At 40.1% G+C, this 24,302-nt stretch overlaps 1 protein-coding gene across 1 annotated transcript in view; it reads right to left on the reverse strand.

Moving 5' to 3' along the window:
• Positions 1 to 419: 419 nt before the first annotated feature.
• The window catches only part of LOC142107585 (interleukin-18-like), a 46,940-nt gene continuing 23,057 nt past the window's right edge, over positions 420 to 24,302 (reverse strand). Inside the window, exons 2-6 of the mRNA XM_075191092.1 lie at positions 23,646 to 23,697; positions 21,928 to 21,957; positions 17,600 to 17,740; positions 6,591 to 6,736; positions 420 to 3,164 (exon numbers count right to left, since the gene is read on the reverse strand). Coding sequence (XP_075047193.1) covers positions 2,943 to 3,164; positions 6,591 to 6,736; positions 17,600 to 17,740; positions 21,928 to 21,940 — 522 coding nt within the window. The 5' untranslated portion in view covers positions 21,941 to 21,957; positions 23,646 to 23,697 and the 3' untranslated portion in view covers positions 420 to 2,942. The remainder of the gene's footprint in view (positions 3,165 to 6,590; positions 6,737 to 17,599; positions 17,741 to 21,927; positions 21,958 to 23,645; positions 23,698 to 24,302) is intronic.

Raw genomic sequence — 24,302 nt, forward strand, 5'->3', positions numbered from 1 at the left:
ATGATGCCTCATAGCAATTGTGTTTGTATCATATAAAATAAGAGATTATGTTCGCAAGTTGGATGTAAGTGTCTGAGAGATGTGTCTGTTGTCAGGCGGACGCATCAGCTACTCATTCAGACCTGGAAGTATCTTCAACTCTGAATACCGCGTACGTACATATAGACTTGCATGTAGTGCATTGTATAACATATACTTTGGAGTATTTTTCTATACTGATGCATTGATATTCAGGTTTATAATGCTCTGTTTGATTTATCAGCGCTGATTATTTATTGAAATCACTTTTTTGCTCATCTGAGCTTCCTAATATTTATATTTTTCGCTGGTAATACTAACTGTTTTATTTAGTGTTCGTATTAACAGAAAATAGAAATGAGCTGCTACCCGGTATCACTTGTCAAAATGGTTTGCCAATGTTAAAATCACAATTTTATTACAATCCTATAAAACAAATAATGAAAAACAAATATGTTTTTACTATACAAGTACCCCTTTAAATTTAAATCAACATTATATAAAAACACAATTGGGCTCATTTACTATTCAAAATTTGTACTAATCCATAGCAACCAATTAGTAAGTAGTTTTTAATCTTTCTGGTGCAAATTAAAATAAATGAGATCTTGCAGATTCATGACATTGGGAAAATGTTGGCGCATATGTGACCAGAGGCGTGTGGGAGAGCATATATCATGTATAACTATCCCACTATGCAGCCTTCACATCATTGTCCTCTTGTCATGTATGATATGTGACAGGGGGAGAGTGGTATGTGGGGATATGTAACAAGGGAAGAGTGAGTGGTATTACAGGACAAAGAGAGTGGGTGTTAACTTTGACAAGGGGAGGAAGGGTTCTCCTTGACCCAAGATAAGGAGAAAAAAGCATGGGGTATGATCACACATGTGTCAACTACATGAAAAAGTACTTTATGTGGCAGGTGCAGCATAATATATGTTTGACATTTAGTTGAGACCAGGGGTGCAGTTTTCTCTAATCATGGAATCTCCCAGTTAGTAGATATATTAAAGTTACTATAAAACATTGTCTGCAGCTTAGGAAACATTTCCATGAGTATCTGCATATGTTTTCATGAACATTGGTCTCAACAATAAGGCCACCGTCACTTTTGTCTCTAGTGTATTATTTTTACAATTTTGTATCTGGTAGAAATGACCTGTTCTCATCTTCAGTCTGATGTGCAGCACTGGGTATGTAGCTATAACTATTTTAATTGAGTGTGAGAGGCGATTAATATTCGTTTTGAAGAGTAGTATTGATTTGGTTAGATAGTCAGATTTATGTAAAGCAATGTTTACATTACTGTACAGCTTACTTACTCATTCTTTTTTATGTAACATTTTATTATATGTATGTACATTTTACTGTTCTAATTCTAGTTTTCATATCTTAAGTACAGCACTACTGCCTAATTTCTGTTTTGTATGCAATTCTGAGTTGCTTTGCTATGTTGAATGTATGGACACTGCACAGTACCACTTCTCTGTTTGTTATTTTCATGCTGTACATATGGACACTGCACAGTACTACTTTTCTTTATGTCATTCTCATGCTGTACATTAGGGCAAAGTGTAGACAAAAGTCTCAGAAGCCCGGAGGTGGCATGTTTTTTTGAAAAAAATAAAATAAAATTAAACTTAAAATATTAAATAAGTTAGATTTACCGGGGTTTCGTGAAAATTTCCTGACCAGAAAACTGGAAATAAAACTGTCAAGTGGAAATAGTGTAACAAACTTCTCAGTAGCTACTTCTACACCAGTTGTTATTAGATTATGTCCTACACTCCGACAAACTTCTTATTTAGTCAAAATTTAACTGCAAAAATAGTGTTGATTGCAGATTTATTGCAGCAATTTTGTTTTTGCTTTGAAATCAAACATTTGGATACCCCACTCTAGAAATCCCGTGTTTGCCCTTCGGCCCATGGCATACATACATCGAAGGCCCCAGAACATCTTTATCTATCACTCACTGTGTAAATGTATGACCTGCCAGAGCCTGGCCTTTATTCAAGTCTACAAATTGTGAGGGTATAAATTACATTTCATGGAACGCAATCTGGAAAAGCCTGTATAGCTATCTGTAGTGCTTTATATGTTTTTATTTTATTCTTTTGCGATAAAATTAATCTAACACTAATTTGATATCCTTTATTACAGTAATGATACTTATATTGGGCAGCATGATGGCTATGTGGTTAGCACTTCTGCCTCACAGCACTGGGGTCATGAGTTCAATTCCCGACCATGGCCTTATCTGTGTGGAGTTTGTATGTTCTCCCCGTGTTTGCGTGGGTTTCCTCCGGGTGCTCCGGTTTCATCCCACACTCCAAAAACATACTGGTAGGGTAATTGGCTGCTATCAAAATTGACCCTCTCTGTCTGTCTGTGTATGTTAGGGAATTTAGACTGTAAGCTCCAATGGGGCAGGGACTGATGTGAATGAGTTCTCTGTACAGCGCTGCGGAATCAGTGGCGCTATATAAATAAATGGTGATGATGATGATATTGTTTGTGGGTTGTGAGAATAATAATAGTAACAATACCTGGATAGGCTTAGTGTGTTCATTGTGGGTTAAGACCAAATTCTCTCTCTATGGAGCTACCTCAACCAAAAAACAATAATTTCTAAATTTGCAATGTTCACTAAGTATTGAAATGTAATATAAGGATGTTATCATTTTTCTGAATTGTGAACATGTTTTATGATCTATTGACATTTCTATTTAGAAAGTTTGCTTTAAACAAACCTTTTGGCATACATTATATCTAAAGATCCAAAGCTCGACAAAATGTAGTTGGCATGTGAAATAATATATTAATAAAATAAACAAAATATATAAGACTAGAAAAGTCTAGTTGTCAACAGAACTATATTCTGTGGTTCAATCAGATGGTCACATCATGCTTGCATGTTGTTATATGTCATCCACGAAAATCTTAATAGTTTCATCAATTACATGTTTAGCACAGTACTTTAGAACCAGTTCCTTTTCACCTTTTTCCATACTATAAGCAAGGTAAAAATCTTGTTTCAGCGATGACTCAAATCGGAAAGATTCTTGCCCTGTAGAAAATACTTTTTGGTAGAAAATAAATTCACTAGTCTTCGAAGGTATTTCGTTCGGCAATTCACTTTCCTGTTATATGAAATAAAATGAATTAGTAAATCAATGTAATAATAAACAATAATTTATTTTCATGATTACAGATGTTACTGAGGAAGGTCAGTTATTGATCACCTATCTGTCCAGGCAGAGGTTCTATTTCAACAGGAATTATTTCAATAAGTTGTTCCAGTTAAGAAAATATTTTTTTATTACATTACCCTTTAAGATTTGGTTACATAACTCGTACTACAGTACAATTGTGGATTAAAATAAAATTTTGTTTGTTTTTACATTTTTAGACTGAGACAAGATTTTGTGTATCAAATGCTAGTCTGGCAAGTAGGCACTCTTGTACCAGCTCCACAGGGCTCCAGCCTGGCCAGGAATAATTGGCAGGTTTGTTAACAGGGGTGCATCCTACCAAACTGTTCCATTCTTCTGATGTTGCTGACCTCAGCTTGACTTTGACCTTGTCATTGGATACTGATCTGACTGTGGCTATACCTAGCCTGAACATTGACCTTGGCTTCTGTATCTCTGGAGCCTCTTTAAATTGTAATTTTACTACAGTTAAATTTAATATTTTATGATGGCCTCAGAAATGGAGCAAGCATAAAATAAGTTAATACCAAAGAAAATATGTCCATGCTAAACTTAACAATAAATGATGACATAACTATAGTACAGCACAATAACCTACTAATACCGCTATCATACCCCGGGTTCATATACCCCGGCAATATCCTGGGTATATGAACCCGGGATATTGCCAGGGGACAGAGGTTCCCAGGAAGAGAAATTCCCAGGTAGACACTGTTCACACTAAACACGAGTCTGCCCGGGTCTCCATGGCAACATCACAAGAGGATCTCTAATTGGCTCCTCTTGTGATGTGTTTCTTTTTTTTTTTTTTCAACTTTATAAGTGTGTTTGGTGAGACTTAGGTTGAAAAACCTGGGTCTCACCATTCATTGTGCAGGTGCCCCAGGTCGGACCCCGGAATTATCCCACCAAAAGTCCCGGGTTTTCAGACCCGGGATTTATCACTAACCCATTTATACTGCATCTAAACCCGGGTCGTCTGGGCTTGCCCTGGCCAAAACCTGGGTTTTTCATGCAGTATGAATGGAGTATAAGGGACATGGATTCTAAAATAATAAACATAGCAACTCAGTTATAAAAATGCGGAATACACTGAAAGTGGAGTACACTATGTTCAAATACTAAAATAGAGTACTATTAGCAATATTTTGCATATTTTATAGTAATTTTTGTGAGAGTCCTTAAAATGTTGTTCAATTATTCTAAAAGTAGTATGAAGTATATAAAAACTGTTTTTCAAGTAACTATAGTAATTTACAATGTTGTTTTGAAGCTACAATGTTTTATAATGTCATTTCAGTCTTACTTTTACTAAAGGATAATACGTCATTTCTATTTTCTTAAGTATCTTTCAGTGTAAGCTGTAAAATAATTTGGACCTCATTAAGAGTTGAATGCATATATACATCCCGTAATATTCGGTGGGTAATGGAGACAATATCTCTCTAGATGAGATCGCTGGATTCTTTTCCATATGTCCATCCGAACAGAGAAGGAAGAGAATCGTTCACTGGGTAATTGTTTGTCATAAGCACACCCCCACCCGACGCGTTGCGATATAACAATCTTTATCAAGGCTTAGGAAGATGTTTGGCCATGGGTCTGAAGATATAAAGAAAACTAAAACTAAATTATAGTTAGAAAAAGAATATATTTTCTCTCTTGTATAACCAAAAAATGCATCTTCCTAAGCCTTATGGAAAAGAAGCCAGCGATTTCATCTAACATCTTGAGAGATTTTGTCTCCATTATACACCCGAATATTACGGAGGCAGAGTAAGAGTCCATCTTTACTATCTGCACTGGACTGCCGTTCTCTGTCACACCAAGACTGTTCTTTTTGTATGGAGATTTTTCATATTACTTATATATGCATTTTTATAATAAATATTTGTAAGGTTTTATACTATGAGCGAAATTTGTCTCCCATGCATGTTATACCTTGTGTGCTGGGAACGATCGTGAACCTGAGTTATATTGGTCGGGCATCGCTGCTTTAAAACTCCACAAGTGCAAGACATCACGCTGATACACCATGCTGTTTCTCCACTAATTAAGTGTAAGTGCATCCTCTAAGGGGGTACGAGAGGATCACGCGGTGAAACGCATTTACTGTTCATAGCCCTTATTGTAGTGGGAATATCTACAAGAAAGCCATTTCCTTGCAGCATTGGTTAAGCTATGATATTATGTTTCTCTTTTTACCACATGTTTAATTTTGGAGAACCTCTATGAATCGGACAACAGGACTTGATTGAACTCGAGATATGAACTAATTTGGAACTTTTCATTATGTCTTATTTATGCATTGCACTCTGGGATTCACTATTTAGTTATCTTCTTTTGTTATATAGCTTATGTTTACACTGTAGTGTGGATGACTTTCCACATATTGGTCTCATTAGAAGCGCCATCTGTGTTTGCCATCTGTTTATGTTACGTCACTGCATTAATACAGAGTTTTTATACATACTTGGATTTTCCCTCCCTTATGAAAAGCAATACTGATATTGCCAAAACAAATCTAAATCTGATGTTCTATATTTATTCTGCTCAAAGATTTTATATCACTAATTATGGAAAACACACAGAACATGCATTGTATCTGACACTCTACGACATGTAAACACTTTTCCTAAAATGACAGGCACATTAATATAGTTCCTTATTAGTAATATAGGTTAATTGTCACTTATGAATTTTTACTTATTACTTTCACATATTACAGATAGGTGTTTCTTTATTTGATTTAATGTATTGTTTTATTACTAAGAATGAGGGCATCATTATCATGCAGCCCTTAGAAGGTTAGATGGCTACACCAAGCAGCCCCAGAAGTGTATCAGGTCACTGAGCTAGACAGTGGTATTATTATCATCATCGCATATCTGTACACCAGGTCTCCGGCACCCGCAAAAGATACACCTCCTAAAAAACGTATCTGGAAATATGTCTAAGTCTCATTAAGTCATATCACCAGTGTGTACTACACATCCTTAATATACTCAACTCTCCAGATGTAAGGGGTCACTAATCTAACAGATGCTCAAATCTAAATATAGACAGATTTTGGTACTCATGTGCAGTATTGAAATGCGTATTTTTACACCACAAAAGTGGACTTACTGTAAACGAGGCCCTTTGTCTACATATTGTAGCTTCTGTATGAAGTAATGGAATGCTTGTGGTTTAAGTGCAATTGATTATTAGATTAGAATTTGACATCAACCATATACACATTTATTATTGCAAATAATTATTGTACATTTTAATATATTACGTATGTCACATGCAAATATATAACAATAAGACAGATGGCATATGGGTTTGAATTACTCCTGGTTATAGTCTGACCTTAAAATTAATTGAACAATCGCTGGTAGCACTCATGAGATACTTCTTATTGGCTATTTTGCAACTGATGGCCACAGGCATTCCACTTTGGTGACTAGCATGTTCCCTATACTGGTGGAGGAAAAACTTGGCTTTTTCCACTGCATCTGGAAAATAAATAATTTGTGTATTAGAGAGTGTATTGAGAACGTCTCTTGTACTAATTGCGGCACTATCTGTATTTTTAAACTAAGTTTCAGTATAGTCGATTTATTGACTGGTTCTTCTGATGTTTTTTTTTTTTATTGAAATCCACTGTTGCTCAAGAGTGAAGCTGGTCCATCCATGGGTATCTAAAGTGAGTCACACACAGGAATGTATCTACTGCCAGTGTAGCCCATGTGGCTACTATAGGGTGGGAAGATGAGTGGGGACCCAGCGATGCGTGTCCCCACTCATGGGGACACGCATGTCCGATGCGTGTCCAGGCCTTTTCTCTTCTGAGCAGTCACTGGGGTCAGCGCATGGACAGTGGTAATTATTACACTGTTACTTAAAAAGCCCAAACCAGTCTCAACTAGGGATGAGCGCGCTCGGATTTCTGAAATCCGAGCCCACCCGAACGTTGCGGATCCGAGTCGGATCCGAGACAGATCCGGGTATTGGCGCCAAATTCAAAAGTGAAACTGAGGCTCTGACTCATAATCCCGTTGTCGGATCTCGCGATACTCGGATCCTATAAATTCCCCGCTAGTCGCCGCCATCTTCACTCGGGCATTGATCAGGGTAGAGGGAGGGTGTGTTAGGTGGTCCTCTGTGCTGTTTAGTTCTGTGCTGTTTAGTTCTGTGCTGTTTAGTGCTGTGCTGTTTAGTGCTGTGCTGTGCTGTGCTGTGCTGTGCTGTGCTGTGTTCTGCAGTATCAGTCCAGTGGTGCTGTGTGCTGTGCTCTGTCCTTCTGAGGTCAGTGGTGCTGCTGGGTCCTGTGCTGTGTCCTGTTCAGTCCAGTGGTGCTGTGTCCTGTGCTCTGTGCTTCTAAGGGCATAGTTATTTCCCCAATATTCCCCTGTGTTTAAAAAAATAAAAAAAAGTTTTTTTTATAAAATACCAAAAACTACTTTAATATTTTTTAATTACCACAAAATTTTCACAACCAATCCTGCAGTATAAGCCCATTGGTACTGCAATATTACCAAGTTCACACATTCAGCAGTAAAAGTCCAGTGGTACTGCAATATTACAAAGTTTACACATTCTGCAGTATCAGTCCAGTGGTGCTGTGTCCTGTGCTCTGTCCTGCTGAGTTCCGTAGTGCTGCTGGGTCCTGTGCCGTGTCCTGTTCAGTCCAGTGGTGCTGTGTCCTGTGCTCTGTGCTTCTAAGGGCATAGTTATTTCCCCATTATTCCCAAGTTTGTAAAAAATAAAAAAAAAGTAAAAAAAAATAAAAAAATTAAAAAAAAAAAAAAATATATAATAATTATAACCAAATTTGCAAAACCAATCCAGCATTATAAGTCCATTGGTACTGCAATATTACCAAGTTCACACATTCAGCAGTAAAAGTCCAGTGGTACTGCAATATTACAAAGTTTACACATTCTGCAGTATCAGTCCAGTGGTGCTGTGTCCTGTGCTCTGTCCTGCTGAGTTCCGTAGTGCTGCTGGGTCCTGTGCCGTGTCCTGTTCAGTCCAGTGGTGCTGTGTCCTGTGCTCTGTGCTTCTAAGGGCATAGTTATTTCCCCATTATTCCCAAGTTTGTAAAAAATAAAAAAAAAGTAAAAAAAAATAAAAAATTAAAAAAAAAAAAAATATATATAATAATTATAACCAAATTTGCAAAACCAATCCAGCATTATAAGTCCATTGGTACTGCAATATTACCAAGTTCACACATTCAGCAGTAAAAGTCCAGTGGTACTGCAATATTACAAAGTTTACACATTCTGCAGTATCAGTCCAGTGGTGCTGTGTCCTGTGCTCTGTCCTGCTGAGTTCCGTAGTGCTGCTGGGTCCTGTGCCGTGTCCTGTTCAGTCCAGTGGTGCTGTGTCCTGTGCTCTGTGCTTCTAAGGGCATAGTTATTTCCCCATTATTCCCAAGTTTGTAAAAAATAAAAAAAAAGTAAAAAAAAATAAAAAATTTAAAAAAAAAAAAATATATATAATAATTATAACCAAATTTGCAAAACCAATCCAGCATTATAAGTCCATTGGTACTGCAATATTACCAAGTTCACACATTCTGCAGTATCTTGTGCTACATATAATGGAGACCAAAAATTTGGAGGATAAAGTAGGGAAAGATCAAGACCCACTTCCTCCTAATGCTGAAGCTGCTGCCACTAGTCATGACATAGACGATGAAATGCCATCAACGTCGTCTTCCAAGCCCGATGCCCAATCTCGTAGTACCGGGCATGTAAAATCCAAAAAGCCCAAGTTAAGAAAAAGTAGCAAAAAGAGAAACTTAAAATCATCTGAGGAGAAACGTAAAGTTGCCAATATGCCATTTACGACACGGAGTGGCAAGGAACGGCTTAGGCCCTGGCCCGTGTTCATGACTAGTGGTTCAGCTTCACCCACGGATCTTAGCCCTCCTCCTCCTCCCCCCCCCTACAAAAAATTGAAGAGAGTTATGCTGTCAGCAACAAAACAGCAAACAACTCTGCCTTCTAAAGAGAAATTATCACAAATCCCCAAGGCGAGTCCAAGCGTGTTGGTGGTTGTCAAGCCTGACCTTCCCATCACTGTACGGGAAGAGGTGGCTCGGGAGGAGGCTATTGATGATGTAGCTGGCGCTGTGGAGGAACTTGATGATGAGGATGGTGATGTGGTTATTGTAAATGAGGCACCAGGGGGGGAAACAGCTGATGTCCATGGGATGAAAAAGCCCATCGTCATGCCTGGTCAGAAGACCAAAAAATGCACCTCTTCGGTCTGGAGTTATTTTTATCCAAATCCAGACAACCAATGTATGGCAATATGTAGCTTATGTAAAGCTCAAATAAGCAGGGGTAAGGATCTTGCCCACCTAGGAACATCCTCCCTTATACGTCACCTGAATAACCTTCATAGTTCAGTGGTTAGTTCAGGAACTGGGGCTAGGACCCTCATCGGTACAGGGACACCTAAATCCCGTGGTCCAGTTGGATACACACCAGCAACACCCTCCTCGTCAACTTCCTCCACAATCTCCATCAGATTCAGTCCTGCAGCCCAAGTCACCAGCCAGACTGAGTCCTCCTCAATACGGGATTCATCCGAGGAATCCTGCAGCGGTACGCCTACTACTGCCACTGCTGCTGTTGCTGCTGTTAGTCGGTCATCTTCCCAGAGGGGAAGTCGTAAGACCGCTAAGTCTTTCACCAAACAATTGACCGTCCAACAGTCGTTTGCCATGACCACCAAATACGATAGTAGTCACCCTATTGCAAAGCGTATAACTGCGGCTGTAACTGCAATGTTGGTGTTAGACGTGCGCCCGGTGTCCGCCATCAGTGGAGTGGGATTTAGAGGGTTGATGGAGGTATTGTGTCCCCGGTACCAAATCCCCTCGAGATTCCACTTCACTAGGCAGGCGATACCAAAAATGTACAGAGAAGTACGATCAAGTGTCCTCAGTGCTCTTAAAAATGCGGTTGTACCCACTGTCCACTTAACCACGGACATGTGGACAAGTGGTTCTGGGCAAACGAAGGACTATATGACTGTGACAGCCCACTGGGTAGATGCATCCCCTTCCGCAGCAACAGCAACAGCTGCATCAGTAGCAGCATCTACAAAATGGCTGCTCATGCAAAGGCAGGCAACATTGTGCATTACAGGCTTTAATAAGAGGCACAACGCTGCCAACATATTAGAGAAAATGAGGGAAATTATCTCCCAGTGGCTTACCCCACTTAGACTCTCATGGGGATTTGTGGTGTCAGACAATGCCAGTAACATTGTGCGGGCATTAAATATGGGCAATTTCCAGCACGTCCCATGTTTTGCCCACACCATTAATTTGGTGGTGCAGCATTACCTCAAGAGTGACAGGGGTGTGCAGGAGATGCTTGCGGTGGCCCGCAAAATTGCTGGACACTTTCGGCATTCAGCCAGTGCCTACCGCAGACTAGAGGCACATCAGAAAAGCTTGAACCTGCCCTGCCATCACCTCAAACAAGAGGTTGTGACGCGCTGGAACTCCACCCTCTATATGCTGCAGAGGATGGAGGAGCAGCAAAAGGCCATTCAGGCCTACACAGCCACCTACGACATAGGCAAAGGAGTGGGGATGCGCCTGAGTCAAGCGCAGTGGAGACTGATTTCCGTGTTGTGCAAGGTTCTGCAGCCATTTGAACTTGCCACACGAGAAGTCAGTTCCGACACTGCCAGCTTGAGTCAGGTCATTCCCCTGATCAGGCTGTTGCAGAAGCAGCTGGAGAAAGTGAGGGAGGAGCTGGTAAGCCATTGCGATTACAGCAAGCATGTAGCTCTTGTGGATGTAGCCCTTCGTACGCTTTGCCAGGATCCGAGGGTGGTCACTCTTTTAAAGTCAGAGGAATACATTCTGGCCACCGTGCTCGATCCTCGGTTTAAAGCGTATGTTGTGTCTCTGTTTCCGGCGGACACAAATCTACAGCGGTGCAAAGACCTGCTGGTCAGGAGATTGTCCTCTGAAGAGGACCGTGACATGCCAACAGCTCCACCCTCATTTTCTTCCACATCTATGGCTGCGAGGAAAAAGCTCAGTTTTCCCAAAAGAGGCACTGGCGGGGATGCTGATAACATCTGGTCCGGACTGAAGGACCTGCCAACCATTGCAGACATGTCTACTCTCGCTGCATTGGATGCTGTCACAATAGAAAAAATTGTGGATGATTACTTTGCTGACACCATCCAAGTAGACATGTCAGACAGTCCATATTGTTACTGGCAGGAAAAAAAGGCAGTTTGGAAGCCCCTGTACAAACTGGCTCTATTTTACCTGAGTTGTCCCCCCTCCAGTGTGTACTCGGAAAGAGTTTTTAGTGCAGCGGGGAACCTGGTCAGTGAGCGGCGAAGGAGGTTGCTTCCTCACAACGTTGAAAAAATGATGTTTATAAAAATGAATAATCAATTCCTCAATGAAGTACAGCACTGCCCTCCAGATACTACAGAGGGACCTGTGGTTGTGGAGTCCAGCGGGGACGAATTGATAATGTGTGATGAGGAGGAAGTAGACACTGTAGGGGGAGAGGAATCAGAGGTTGAGGATGAGGACGACATCTTGCCTCAGTAGAGCCTGTTTAGTCTGTACAGGGAGAGATGAATAGCTTTTTTGGTGTGGGGGCCCAAACAAACCAATCATTTCAGTCAAAGTTGTTTGGTAGGCCCTGTCGCTGAAATGATTGGTTTGTTAAAGTGTGCATGTCCTATTTCAACAGCAGACCTCTCAACTGCAGCTCATCCCTCCTCTGCGGGGATAATGTCTCCTGTGCTCTGACACGTCACTCTGTGTACTCTCAGCCTCAGGATCTGACACTACAGCTACCATGCCTCTTGTAGCAGCCCTCACTCCAGGGCCTCTTCCATGTGCAGTGTCCCCCTCTCTCTTGGGTTCACTATAGTGGCATGGAGTTCTCCCCCTCATCCAGGGCACACATTCCTTGCCCTGGCTCAGTCACCACGCTCAGACTTCCAGGCAATGCTGGGGGAGCCTGGGAGCTTCCACCCCAGGTCCCCAGCTACAACTCTCCTCTCCTGTGTCTTCTCTCTCTTTCTGACACTTGAAAGATCGTGCCTTTAAATGAAAAAGTCAGTCTTGATTGCACGACTATGTGCAAGTGCAACAGGGACATTTTTTTGGGTTTACAAAGTCAAACAGTAACACTACGACCCTGTCTGTCTGGGGTCTGTCAATGACGAATTGTCTGGAGCATGTTTTGAGGAGGTATTGTGGCCCCGGTATCAAATTGGGTACCGGGGCCACCCCACTATGCAGTCCAGATACTTGTTTGGTGGAATTCCGACACGTGGAGGGTTTTTTAATTATATTGTGGCCTCGGTACCAAATTGTGTACCGGGGCCACCACACTACGCAGTCAAGATACTTGTTTGGTGGAATTCAGACCAGTTGAGGGTTTTATTATTATATTGTGTGGACCACTCTATCTATACCACACTACAACTCTATACCACTCTATTTCCTACTTTAATTCTATTTAATTCTATTTCCTACTTTAATTCTATTACTAATTAATTAACATAAAGAGGAACCAAAAAAACCAATTTTACCAAAAGTATAATATGACTTAGACTTACAAACACTACACTTGAAAGATCGTGCCTTTAAATGAAAAAGTAAGTCTTCATTGCACGACTATGTGCAACAGGGACAGTTTTTTTCTTTACAAAGTCAACTAATAACACTTGGACCCTGTCTGTCTTTAACATACTTAATGGGATCTCAATGACGAATTGTCTGTAGCATGTTTGGAGGAGGTATTGTGGCCCCGGTATCAAGTTGGGTACCGGGGCCACCCCACTACGCAGTCCAGATACTTGTTTGGTGGAATTCTGACACGTGGAGGGTGTATTTATTTTATTGTGGCCCCGGTATCAAGTTGGGTACCGGGGCCACCCCACTACGCAGTCCAGATACTTGTTTGGTGGAATTCTGACACGTGGAGGGTGTATTTATTTTATTGTGGCCCCGGTATCAAGTTGGGTACCGGGGCCACCCCACTACGCAGTCCAGATACTTGTTTGGTGGAATTCTGACACGTGGAGGGTGTATTTATTTTATTGTGGCCCCGGTATCAAGTTGGGTACCGGGGCCACCCCACTACGCAGTCCAGATACTTGTTTGGTGGAATTCTGACACGTGGAGGGTGTATTTATTTTATTGTGGCCCCGGTATCAAGTTGGGTACCGGGGCCACCCCACTACGCAGTCCAGATACTTGTTTGGTGGAATTCTGACACGTGGAGGGTGTATTTATTTTATTGTGGCCCCGGTATCAAGTTGGGTACCGGGGCCACCCCACTACGCAGTCCAGATACTTGTTTGGTGGAATTCTGACACGTGGAGGGTGTATTTATTTTATTGTGGCCCCGGTACCAAATTGTGTACCGGGGCCACCACACTACGCAGTCAAGATAGATAGATGCGTATCATAGATAAAGTACATTCAGTGGTGTGGGGCAAATTGAAAAATATTCAAAATGCACTGACATTATCAAAAACAAGAGGTTGTCACATGCTAAAACTCCAACATGTATATGATGGAGAGGATGGAGGAGCAGCCGTATGTGTAGTGTAATGCAGACCTGTTGAAGGTTTTTTATATATTTTATTGTGGTGCCCAGTGCCCACTCCTCTACGCAGTCCAGGTACATTTATTGGTGCGAATCAAACAAGTTGATGGTTTTCTTATTATATATATTGTGGTGACCCACTCCTCTACGCAGTCCAGGTACATTTATTGGTGCGAATCAAACAAGTTGATGGTTTTCTTATTATATATATTGTGGTGACCCACTCCTCTACGCAGTCCAGGTACATTTATTGGTGCGATTCATAAAAGTTCAGGGTTTTTAAGATATTGTGGTGACCCACTCCTCTACGCAGTCCAGGTACATTTATTGGTGCGATTCATAAAAGTTCAGGGTTTTTAAGATATTGTGGTGACCCACTCCTCTACGCAGTCCAGGTACATTTATTGGTGCGAATCAAACAAGTTGATGGTTTTCTTATTATATATATTGTGGTGACCCACTCCTCTACGCAGTCCAGGTACATTTATTGGTGCGATTCATAAAAGTTCAGGGTTTTTAAGATATTGTGGTGACCCACTCCTCTACGCAGTCCAGGTACATTTATTGGTGCGAATCAAACAAGTTGATGGTTTTCTTATTATATATATTGTGGTGACCCACTCCTCTACGCAGTCCAGGTACATTTATTGGTGCGATTCATAAAAGTTCAGGGTTTTTAATATATTGTGGTGACCCACTCCTCTACGCAGTCCAGGTACATTTATTGGTGCGAATCAAACCAGTTGATGGTTTTCTTATTATATATATTGTGGTGACCCACTCCTCTACGCAGTCCAGGTACATTTATTGGTGCGATTCATAAAAGTTCAGGGTTTTTAATATATTGTGGTGACCCACTCCTCTACGCAGTCCAGGTACATTTATTGGTGCGAATCAAACAAGTTGATGGTTTTCTTATTATATATATTGTGGTGACCCACTCCTCTACGCAGTCCAGGTACATTTATTGGTGCGATTCATAAAAGTTCAGGGTTTTTAAGATATTGTGGTGACCCACTCCTCTACGCAGTCCAGGTACATTTATTGGTGCGAATCAAACAAGTTGATGGTTTTCTTATTATATATATTGTGGTGACCCACTCCTCTACGCAGTCCAGGTACATTTATTGGTGCGATTCATAAAAGTTCAGGGTTTTTAATATATTGTGGTGACCCACTCCTCTACGCAGTCCAGGTACATTTATTGGTGCGAATCAAACCAGTTGATGGTTTTCTTATTATATATATTGTGGTGACCCACTCCTCTACGCAGTCCAGGTACATTTATTGGTGCGATTCATAAAAGTTCAGGGTTTTTAATATATTGTGGTGACCCACTCCTCTACGCAGTCCAGGTACAATTATTGGTGCGAATCATAAAAGTTCAGGGTTTTTAATATATATTGTGGTGACCCACTCCTCTACGCAGTCCAGAAAGATACCTTGTTGCAACGTTTTGGACTAATAACTATATTGTGAGGTGTTCAGAATACACTGTAAATTAGTGGAAATGCTTGTTATTGAATGTTATTGAGGTTAATAATAGCCTAGGAGTGAAAATAAGCCCAAAAACTTGATTTTTAAACTTTTTATGTTTTTTTCAAAAAAAATCCGAATCCAATACCTTAAATCCGAACCGAGACCTTTCGTCAAGTGTTTTGCGAGACAAATCCGAACCTCAAAAATAACGAAAATCCGGATCCAAAACACAAAACACGAGACCTCAAAAGTCGCCGGTGCACATCCCTAGTCTCAACAGTGCATGTGCTGGCCCTCATGCATGCTCAGAAGTACAGAGCAGTATCACAGTAGCACTGAAAGCTGAACCAAGGCTTCATTGTACATGCAGAGCTGGGGCCTCCAGTGCAGTCTGTAGATATACATTGCCAATCCCTTCACACAGATTTGTCAAGGTGACCCATTTGCATTGTGTGGTAGTGTCCTGTACAGAGGCGGAACAAGCGAGTTGTGGTCCCTGGTGCAGGGAAGTGGGGAGGAGGAAACTGGGGCCCACAGCTCGCTAGTTCACCATGCAGTGGGTCCCATAATCTCCATGAGTCCGGTGCAACGCACCTGCTGCACCTCCGCCACTGGTCCTGTATCTGATTACCCCCATTCATTTTCTGAATTCAGTAACTTGTGCTACAATTAATAAAAGTAATTGTTTTTTCACAATTACCTAATTGAGGCAATTTTTTTTTCCGCACAAAAGATACTGTATGTAGGTGAAAGCAAGAGAAGTACATTATTGTAAAGCTGGAAATTTGTCATATTGGCTGGTCTGCTCTTGCAGGGCCTGATTCAGTAAGGCACACAAAATTAACGTATTGTGCGTTTTTACAAATCGCAAATAAATTCGGCATATACATGTCCGTATTCAACAAGACGTGGATCTGTAGATACTTCTTTAGAGAAATACGGTTCTATGTCCACTCTGCTCTAACAAGAATACACTGCAGGATATTTCCAATACATATGTGGAAGTCCCAAAAGAACACACAGATATAAAAATCAATTAATGTCACATGTTAATAATATAGTCATGACAAAAACTTTTTTCATTTTTTTTAAGTCACTAAAATACGTTTATTAGGATGTTATGAATGTTTACTGTACATAAAATGCATTTTTATAGTTGTTCCTGATTACAAACACATGTTGTAGCATGCATACATGAATGTCATCACTAGTAATCAGCACTTACACCTGACCTGTAGCTTGTGCAAGTGATATCACAGAAAAACATGTACCTTTTGAGATGCCCAAAGTTTGAATTGGACGTTGCTGCATGCGCTTCAGCTTGGTATGCCCTTACGGTACATTGACTAAGTGCATACACCCAGTCCCCTCGTGGGCTATACTAAGGGTCCTTTGCACTCGAATATGAAGCTGCATTCTCTGGTATATGGTTTGTTTCTGGGCACGTGCAGAGTGATTTTAGGCAAAATACGGCACATATAGACATTTACGTGCCTTAATGAATCAGGCCCACAATCTTCATTTTTCAAACCATCTTGAAGCCCAAAGTCTATATTGTTGCTCTGTCACACTAATAAAGCTGGTGAACTATCCAAGATTGGGAACAGCAGGCGTATGATCAGAGGGTAAAGTAGTAAGAAATTGAGGAATGAAGCTCTGGGATGGCGAGACCAAGTTAACTGAAAGATTTGACAAACAACAGTTTAACCAGAAAGAAGGATCAGATTGGCTAAGATCAAGGAAAAGCAGCAGACAATGGAAGGAGAGACGGGTCATAAAACAAGAGCAACCAAAGCCAACTAAGACACTAAAACAAAAGATTAAAAAACACACAGGAGCTGAACAATTTGATATACTTGCCACCCAAATCACTGTCAGAGAAACAGTGACTTGGTCTCGGCATGTTACTGGACCTACAGCAACTGTCTTTCTCTTTGAGAAGAGTTCTCCTGTACTCAAGTACTGTTAGGACTTACAGTACACAAATACGTAGGATCCCAACTATAGCAAATGAGATTAATAGAACAAACACAATGAAGCAAGTAATGACAGTGCACAGACAGACAGCCGATATTATAATCAGTAAGACAAGATAAAAGAAGCACAACAGAATTGCAGAATAAGATAAACAGCACATAAAGCCAGATAAGTACAGGAGCAGAAACGGAAAAAAATCAAAGCCAAACTTAAGGTCAGAAGAGAAGGCACAAACTAATCTAAATGTCCCCCATTATGTTAACAAATAATAGTTAAAACCACCAGACATTTCAAGCATACCTTCAACCTTATCGACGGATTCAAAAGTGGCAATGGACTTTCCTGGATGTGCAATCAGCAGTTCATTGTGGTAATTTCTAAACTTTAGTGGGATTTCATCAAATAATTTATTCTTTGACCATTTGAAGGCATCTGTTTCATCTGTAAATATCAAACAGAGTTGGTTGTAAATAATTTACTGATTTGGTGCCATCCAGAGATAGGCTTCAGTTCAGCTTCTGGGAAACATAGAGGTACCTATTTATCAAGCCCTAAACCATACGGAACCTGCTTTTTCCACATGGTTTAGGCATTTTTAAGTAAATTGACTATTTAAGAAAAGCCTAAAATAGGAGATATCGGAGATATCTCCTGCATTAGGCTCATTACTACATAATACCACAGTCCCATAATACTCAATGAGGACTGCGGTGTGGGCAAATGTATCAAGCTCTGAAAAGCTTAGCTTTTCAGAACTTGTCCCCAATGGCTAACTCAGCTGATGTCAGGACCCTATAATTAATATTATGTATTATACTAAGCCTTATGTCATTTTGGTTTAAAAGAACGCAACATTCCCCCACCCCCACCCACATATATATATATATATATATATATATATATATATATGTGTGTGTGTTAAATGTGTATATATATATATATATATATATATATATATATATCGCTCTTCCCTGCACTGGCTACTTATATAAAAAAATATGGGAAGATCTAAAGCATTTATTATATATTCCTGAATTTACTAGTGAGTGTGAAATATAGGAGCAGGGGTGTAAGGGACATAGTGAGAGACAGAGGGGATAAGTATGAGAGTGAGAAGAGCAGGAAAGTGAGGCACAGAGGAGAGGAGGTTGGGAAAGAGAGAGAGAAAGCAGGGATATAAGGGACATAGTGAGAGACAGAGGCGATAAGTACGAGAGTGAGAGGAGCAGGGGATGAGGCACAGAGGAGAGGAGGTGGGGAGAGAGAGAGTTACCTTAGATGACGAGAGAGGCACATGGGCAGAGTGGACAGATAACAGGTAAGGGAAAGTTGAAGGATCACAAGAAAGACGTAAGGGAGAGGTGAAGAAACACAGGATTGATGGGGGACACAGGGTGGGTAGTCTTGCATTATTTAATATGTTTAACATTATACTATATACTGTGAAAATGCATCTAAAATTTATTTTACACTATCAAAATCCCTAAAAGCAGCCCCCAAACTTTCATTTAAAATTTCCAATTAAGAGTTTTGAAAAATATTTCACTTAAAATGAATTCCGCCCAGATATCCTTTTACTGTTACACAAAACATGGTTGATGGTCAAACAAGTAAGTACTTTGTGATTAAAAGGGAAGGAAAAAAGATGGTATAAAACATTTTTGCACCAAGGTAATTTTGGTGACTCAATTGAAAGTAACTACAGATGAGCACATTTCAGAGATGTAGCTGATGCTAGAAGGCAGCAGGCAGCAGTGCAGATATAATGCCAGAGGTGGTATTAAGATTTTTTATGAAACAGAATAAGTCAATGGTTTGGTCTCAGGTGGATGAACGCTACAGATCTGTTTAATCAAAAATATTTTTCCAATGTGCACTATCCAACAAAGGGAACATCATTTGGCATCTACTACAATTATTCTATGTCATTTTTAATGCTAAATACATGTGACTTGGCTCCATCTGTAAATAAAAATTATAAAGTAGATTAATTACCAAGTTATAAGATGTTAGACACCAAACTCCATTAGCAACACCAAATACACAATTAATTAATGTGACTGCAGAAAGAGCAGTATGGCCTGTTTAGTACATATTAATATATTTATGATCCTTTTAGGAGTGCTCTGAAGTGATGTCATCGGATAGAGCTGCCAATTTACTGCTAAAGAGGCTGTGCTTTTGCTTCTACTGTCACAAAGAAAGAGAACCCAGCAGCTCTGAACTCACGTAACATATTAGGGACACATTTAAGTACCTATGTGAGCCAGTGCCTCCCAGAGCCCATGAAGAAAAGAAAAGAACTCTCACCCGACCAACAGTCCAGTACAGGGTAAGTTTTTCTTCTGTCTTCCAGGGTCCCTTGGCACTGGTGACAGCAAATAGAAAATGATTCACTGCCAGCCAATCAGTGACTGAAATGGTGAGTCAATAAGGGTTCACCTTTGGCCATTTGAATTTTTGGCTTTGTGTTGAGTCAATCAGTGCTTGCTGCATTACCACTCCATGTCCATGCAACGGCCATTATATAGCCGCAGAGGTCAACATGAAATGAGCCCAGGAGAGATGTTACATTGAAGAAAGAATACATCTAAAGAAGCAGAAGAAGAGAAGCCACCAAGGTCAAGCAAGAAGCTGTTTTGTGTCGCCCCTTTTTCTAGGCACCAATCCTGGCAGTTGTAGACAACCACCAGGAGGAGACGGCGAGTATCATTATGTGCTTTTGCCTTTCTCTTGGTGGGGACCTCACCAGTACATCGGTGAGTAGGGTATTCGGGAGGGATACTTCCCTGACGCGAATATGTATAGTCCAGTGCCCAGGGTCAGACCGAATCATGACGTCGGTCGGCAATAGGAGTAGAGTGCAATGTCTCTACTTCTGGCCATCACATCGGACACCCCATTCCTTCCACTCTGTATCCATGCCCTTCAGTATTTTGTTGTGGTTTCTCCCCTAGACTGAAGTGGTATGGGAAGCCATGCTGAGGAGTCCGTACGAATGGTAGGTGGACCAATCGTGGAGAAGGTAGGAACTTTGAGTGCATCTGTCTTTCCTTACAGGTGCTGCACCTAGGTGCTTATGTAATTGCTATTACTGCTACACTAATACTATGACACTGGGACCCACCATATATTTCTGGACATTATTTTGGTTGAATTAAGCATATTTTCTTTCATTACACTTTATTATATAATTTAACCCATGAAATGTACCCCATATTTTAGTCTGCAAGGGATTTTAAATATCTATGGTTAGAAATTTGGTCAGAAGTTTAGAAGTTTTGGGCTATGCTTAAGTGTTTATACAAAGTGTATGAGTGCCTTTGTGATTTTTTTTACTTTTGTTTTAATTTTTTTACTATTTTCTAATAATTATATAATCATTTTATAGGCTTGCATACCATTGACTTCTAATGCCAATGATTTTTAAACCTATGTTTCAAAGTGTAAACACTAAATCAAACACGAGTGGCACTGTGGGAGATATGATCTAGATCTTACCAAACCACATAATTTCTCTCTTGCAGAAAACCTTTGGAATCACAAAATTGGGGCTCTCTGCCATTCACTGAAAGTTATTATAAAGCATAAGACACAGCAATCTCTATTAAATACTTCCCAACATGTCTGTGCCCACCGGTGGGACAGGGAGCGTGGCCACGGCAAAATGGGTGTGTGGCCACATCGCGACAGGGACATGGCCACGCCCCAAGAGAGCTGTCAAGCACTGTAAACCACTAGGCTGCCCTTTACGTACCTCCCTCCCCTCCAACATTCCCACCATTGGGACAAACATGCCCCCAGGCAGGACAGCAGGGCGGCACCCTAAAATTGGGACTATCCCACTGTAATCAGAACAGTTGGCAGGTATGAGTAAGCAGTTACCATATGTCCAGAAAGTAATTGGGTATTAGCTGTGTGTCAGCAGGAACAACAAAGTACACAGAGCAAGTGTGTACCTGTTTCTATGGGAATTACGCTGGTGAGACAGGCACAAATCCATTTTGACACGCTTCATGTCACAGGTTGTATATACAGTCGCTCTTAAAGGATAATTTCATGTTTGCATAATATCTGTGCTAGTATTTGAACAAGAAATATATATGTTTTTGTTTCATTATTGTACCCAAGAATATACTCAGGTGCACAGAATCTATCAATAACTGTGGCAGGAACTGCAGGGTCAGGAAATGAGATATAGTCCCTGTGGGTGGAGCCCAAGTTAACCCTGCTTTGACAGCTACTCTCTCCTCAACAGGTAGCCTCCGGAGTTTGGCAGCTTATAAGCAATGGAACTGCCACCCACAGCAAGGACAAGGGCTTTATTTTCAACGGAAACATACAGTACCTGTACCTGATGACTACACTTTTTTTTCTATTAGTTGTATAATTATATTTTGCTCAGTCTGATGCCAACAAGCAGAGTTGCAATATAATATATACACATATATGTTCTGATTCTCCCACTCTTCCAATCTGCCTCTAGGCAGTGGACTAGGGATATGCACTACATCATGTGCAAATAGCAATGAGTTTATACAACTGGGAAATAGGGTCTGTGCAAATGGGGTCTTTACAAATGGCAATGGGTTCTATCCACTGGGGTCATAGCAAATGACAGAAATTACCATAGGATTCCATCTTTCCTGAACAGCAGTCTAAAAAGAAAGACAAAATGAACAATTAGAATTTTACGGTGGATCACAATAATTGCAGTAGCAATTTATATTCTGTTTCCTAGGTTAATACTTCTAAACAATGTATCGTAAGCTAGCTTAAGCTGGAAGCACTGTAGTGTATTCCAGTCAAGAAGTTGTCACTTTATAGTTAACACAATTAAGTTTTCCTATAGGCTTGGGTTTCTTCCCGGTGCTCCGGTTTCCTCCCACTGTCCAAAAGCATACTAGTAGGTTAATTGGCTGCTATTTATAATTGACCTTTGTCTCTCTTGGTGTGTGTGTATGTTAGGGATTTAGACTGTAAACTCCAATGGGGGCAGGGACTAATGTGAGTGTGTTCTCTGTACAACGCTGCGGAATTAGTGGCGCTATATAAGTAACTGGTGATGATGATGATGACTTGTGTTATCTTAAGTTGTGTTTTTATTTTCTAGCCTGTTCCTTTTGTTACAGAGCAAAGTGTGCAAAAGCGGGTTGTCACTGGAGAATATATAGGATGTCAGCAGAGTGGAAACATTAGTGTTCCTGTGTGATGTTGTAATAATTTCATTCACTCTCCATTGTGTATGTATGTAAACATGAATCTGCATGATCATCGTGACTTTCAGTCTTTGGAAATCGCACCTAAAGTAAAATGCAATAGTGTGTTAAGCATTGTGACATAAAGACTAATTGGTCTGTCTAGATTGCTTATTTAGCTTATTACTGATACCATTTTCAGTATAAATTGGAGTGCATGCCAAGCACATTTAAATGAGAACTCCATAAAAATGTTATTCCACTCTGTATCTCCCTCCTGCTAAATAGTGGGAGATACTCACATCTGCTGGCACCTCAGCTCTTATGAACATTATCCGTGCAGCACAATCACTGCACTTTCAACTGACAACAAAAAACTGATTTTATTTGTACTCATAAACTCAGGCTCACAGCCTGAAGGACCATGGTAACTGAAGAGCTGGCAGAGGTGATTATCTTCCAAACTATGCTCTCAGGCAACCGAGTTCTACAGTTCTACCCAGTGGAAATTTAGAAGAGGTGGTATGGAAAACATGAGGGAATGGTATTTAATAGTTTTACCAGAGAAGTAACGGTACGCCGTACCACCATATATCAGCCCACTTCAACCACTAGTTCTGCCACTTGGGATAGAGATGTATTGGGGGGACTAGACATTTTATTCACTGAATCTTCCATTAACTTTTCATTATTAATACATATTAACACTCGAAGGGCTAGATTTACTAAACTGCGGGTTTAAAAAAGTGGAGATGTTGCCTATAGCAACCAGATTCTAGCTGTCATTTTGTAGAATGTACTAAATAAATGATAGCTAGAATCTGATTGGTTGCTATAGGCAACATCTCCACTTTTTCAAACCCACAATTTAGTAAATATACCACTAAATGTAAGTCCCATGAACACTAACCATCCAATTAGAGAGCATGAGTGTTCAATTGACCTATTATAATATTAGTGTTTTGTTTTGGAATATGGTCAGATATAATGCTCCAGGTCTAATTACTGTCAAATATATGGCTTATTTACCTGAAACTGAACATGAGACAGACCTATTATAACTGTTATATGTTGTGTCATTCTTGCTTACAGTAAATTTAAGAGTTGAAAGGCATATATAACATTTGTAATTAAATGTTTCCACTTACCACTATATTACAAAATATTGTCACACTGAGCAATTTGGATGAATCCACCAGTCTGTTGCAACCAAAAAAAGAAAAAAATTATTACAGAAGTGAAAAATTATGTTTTCTTTTTTTTCTCTTTACATGACATGACATATCGCTTTGCTTTCTCAATACTGATAGATGGGTGATTTTGATAGGTGCAAATTATCCCTTTTCATGGTAACAAGGGATTTACTTGCAAAAAAACCAAACATTTTTCACACTGCATGATTCAATTTATATATTTTCATGTTTTTTTATTAATTAACTGTGGGGCTGAGTTTGGTGAGGAGGGCTATTTATTAAATGTGAATATGAATTATTTAATTCCAGGGATGGTTGTTGGAAATGGTTATATTTATTAAACGTAAATGCTATTTCATTTATTGCTGGGGCTGTTTGGAGGGAGGGAAATAGGTTTATTTATTAAACAGGAATACTATTATTTTAATGTTGGGGCTAATTATTAATTTTCTAAATTTCATGCACCAATTTTTTTTTCAAAATAGTGCCCCCAACATTCCAGGATCCAGATACTTCCTATGCATTGAAGCTATGCTGTGCTGTCCCTGGACTTCTTATGGTAAGTAATTTTTCAGAAATTACAGTTACATACACTGAGCACGCACACACAGA

Source organism: Mixophyes fleayi, chromosome 11 (assembly GCF_038048845.1).
Source record: "Mixophyes fleayi isolate aMixFle1 chromosome 11, aMixFle1.hap1, whole genome shotgun sequence".
NCBI lineage: Eukaryota > Metazoa > Chordata > Amphibia > Anura > Limnodynastidae > Mixophyes > Mixophyes fleayi.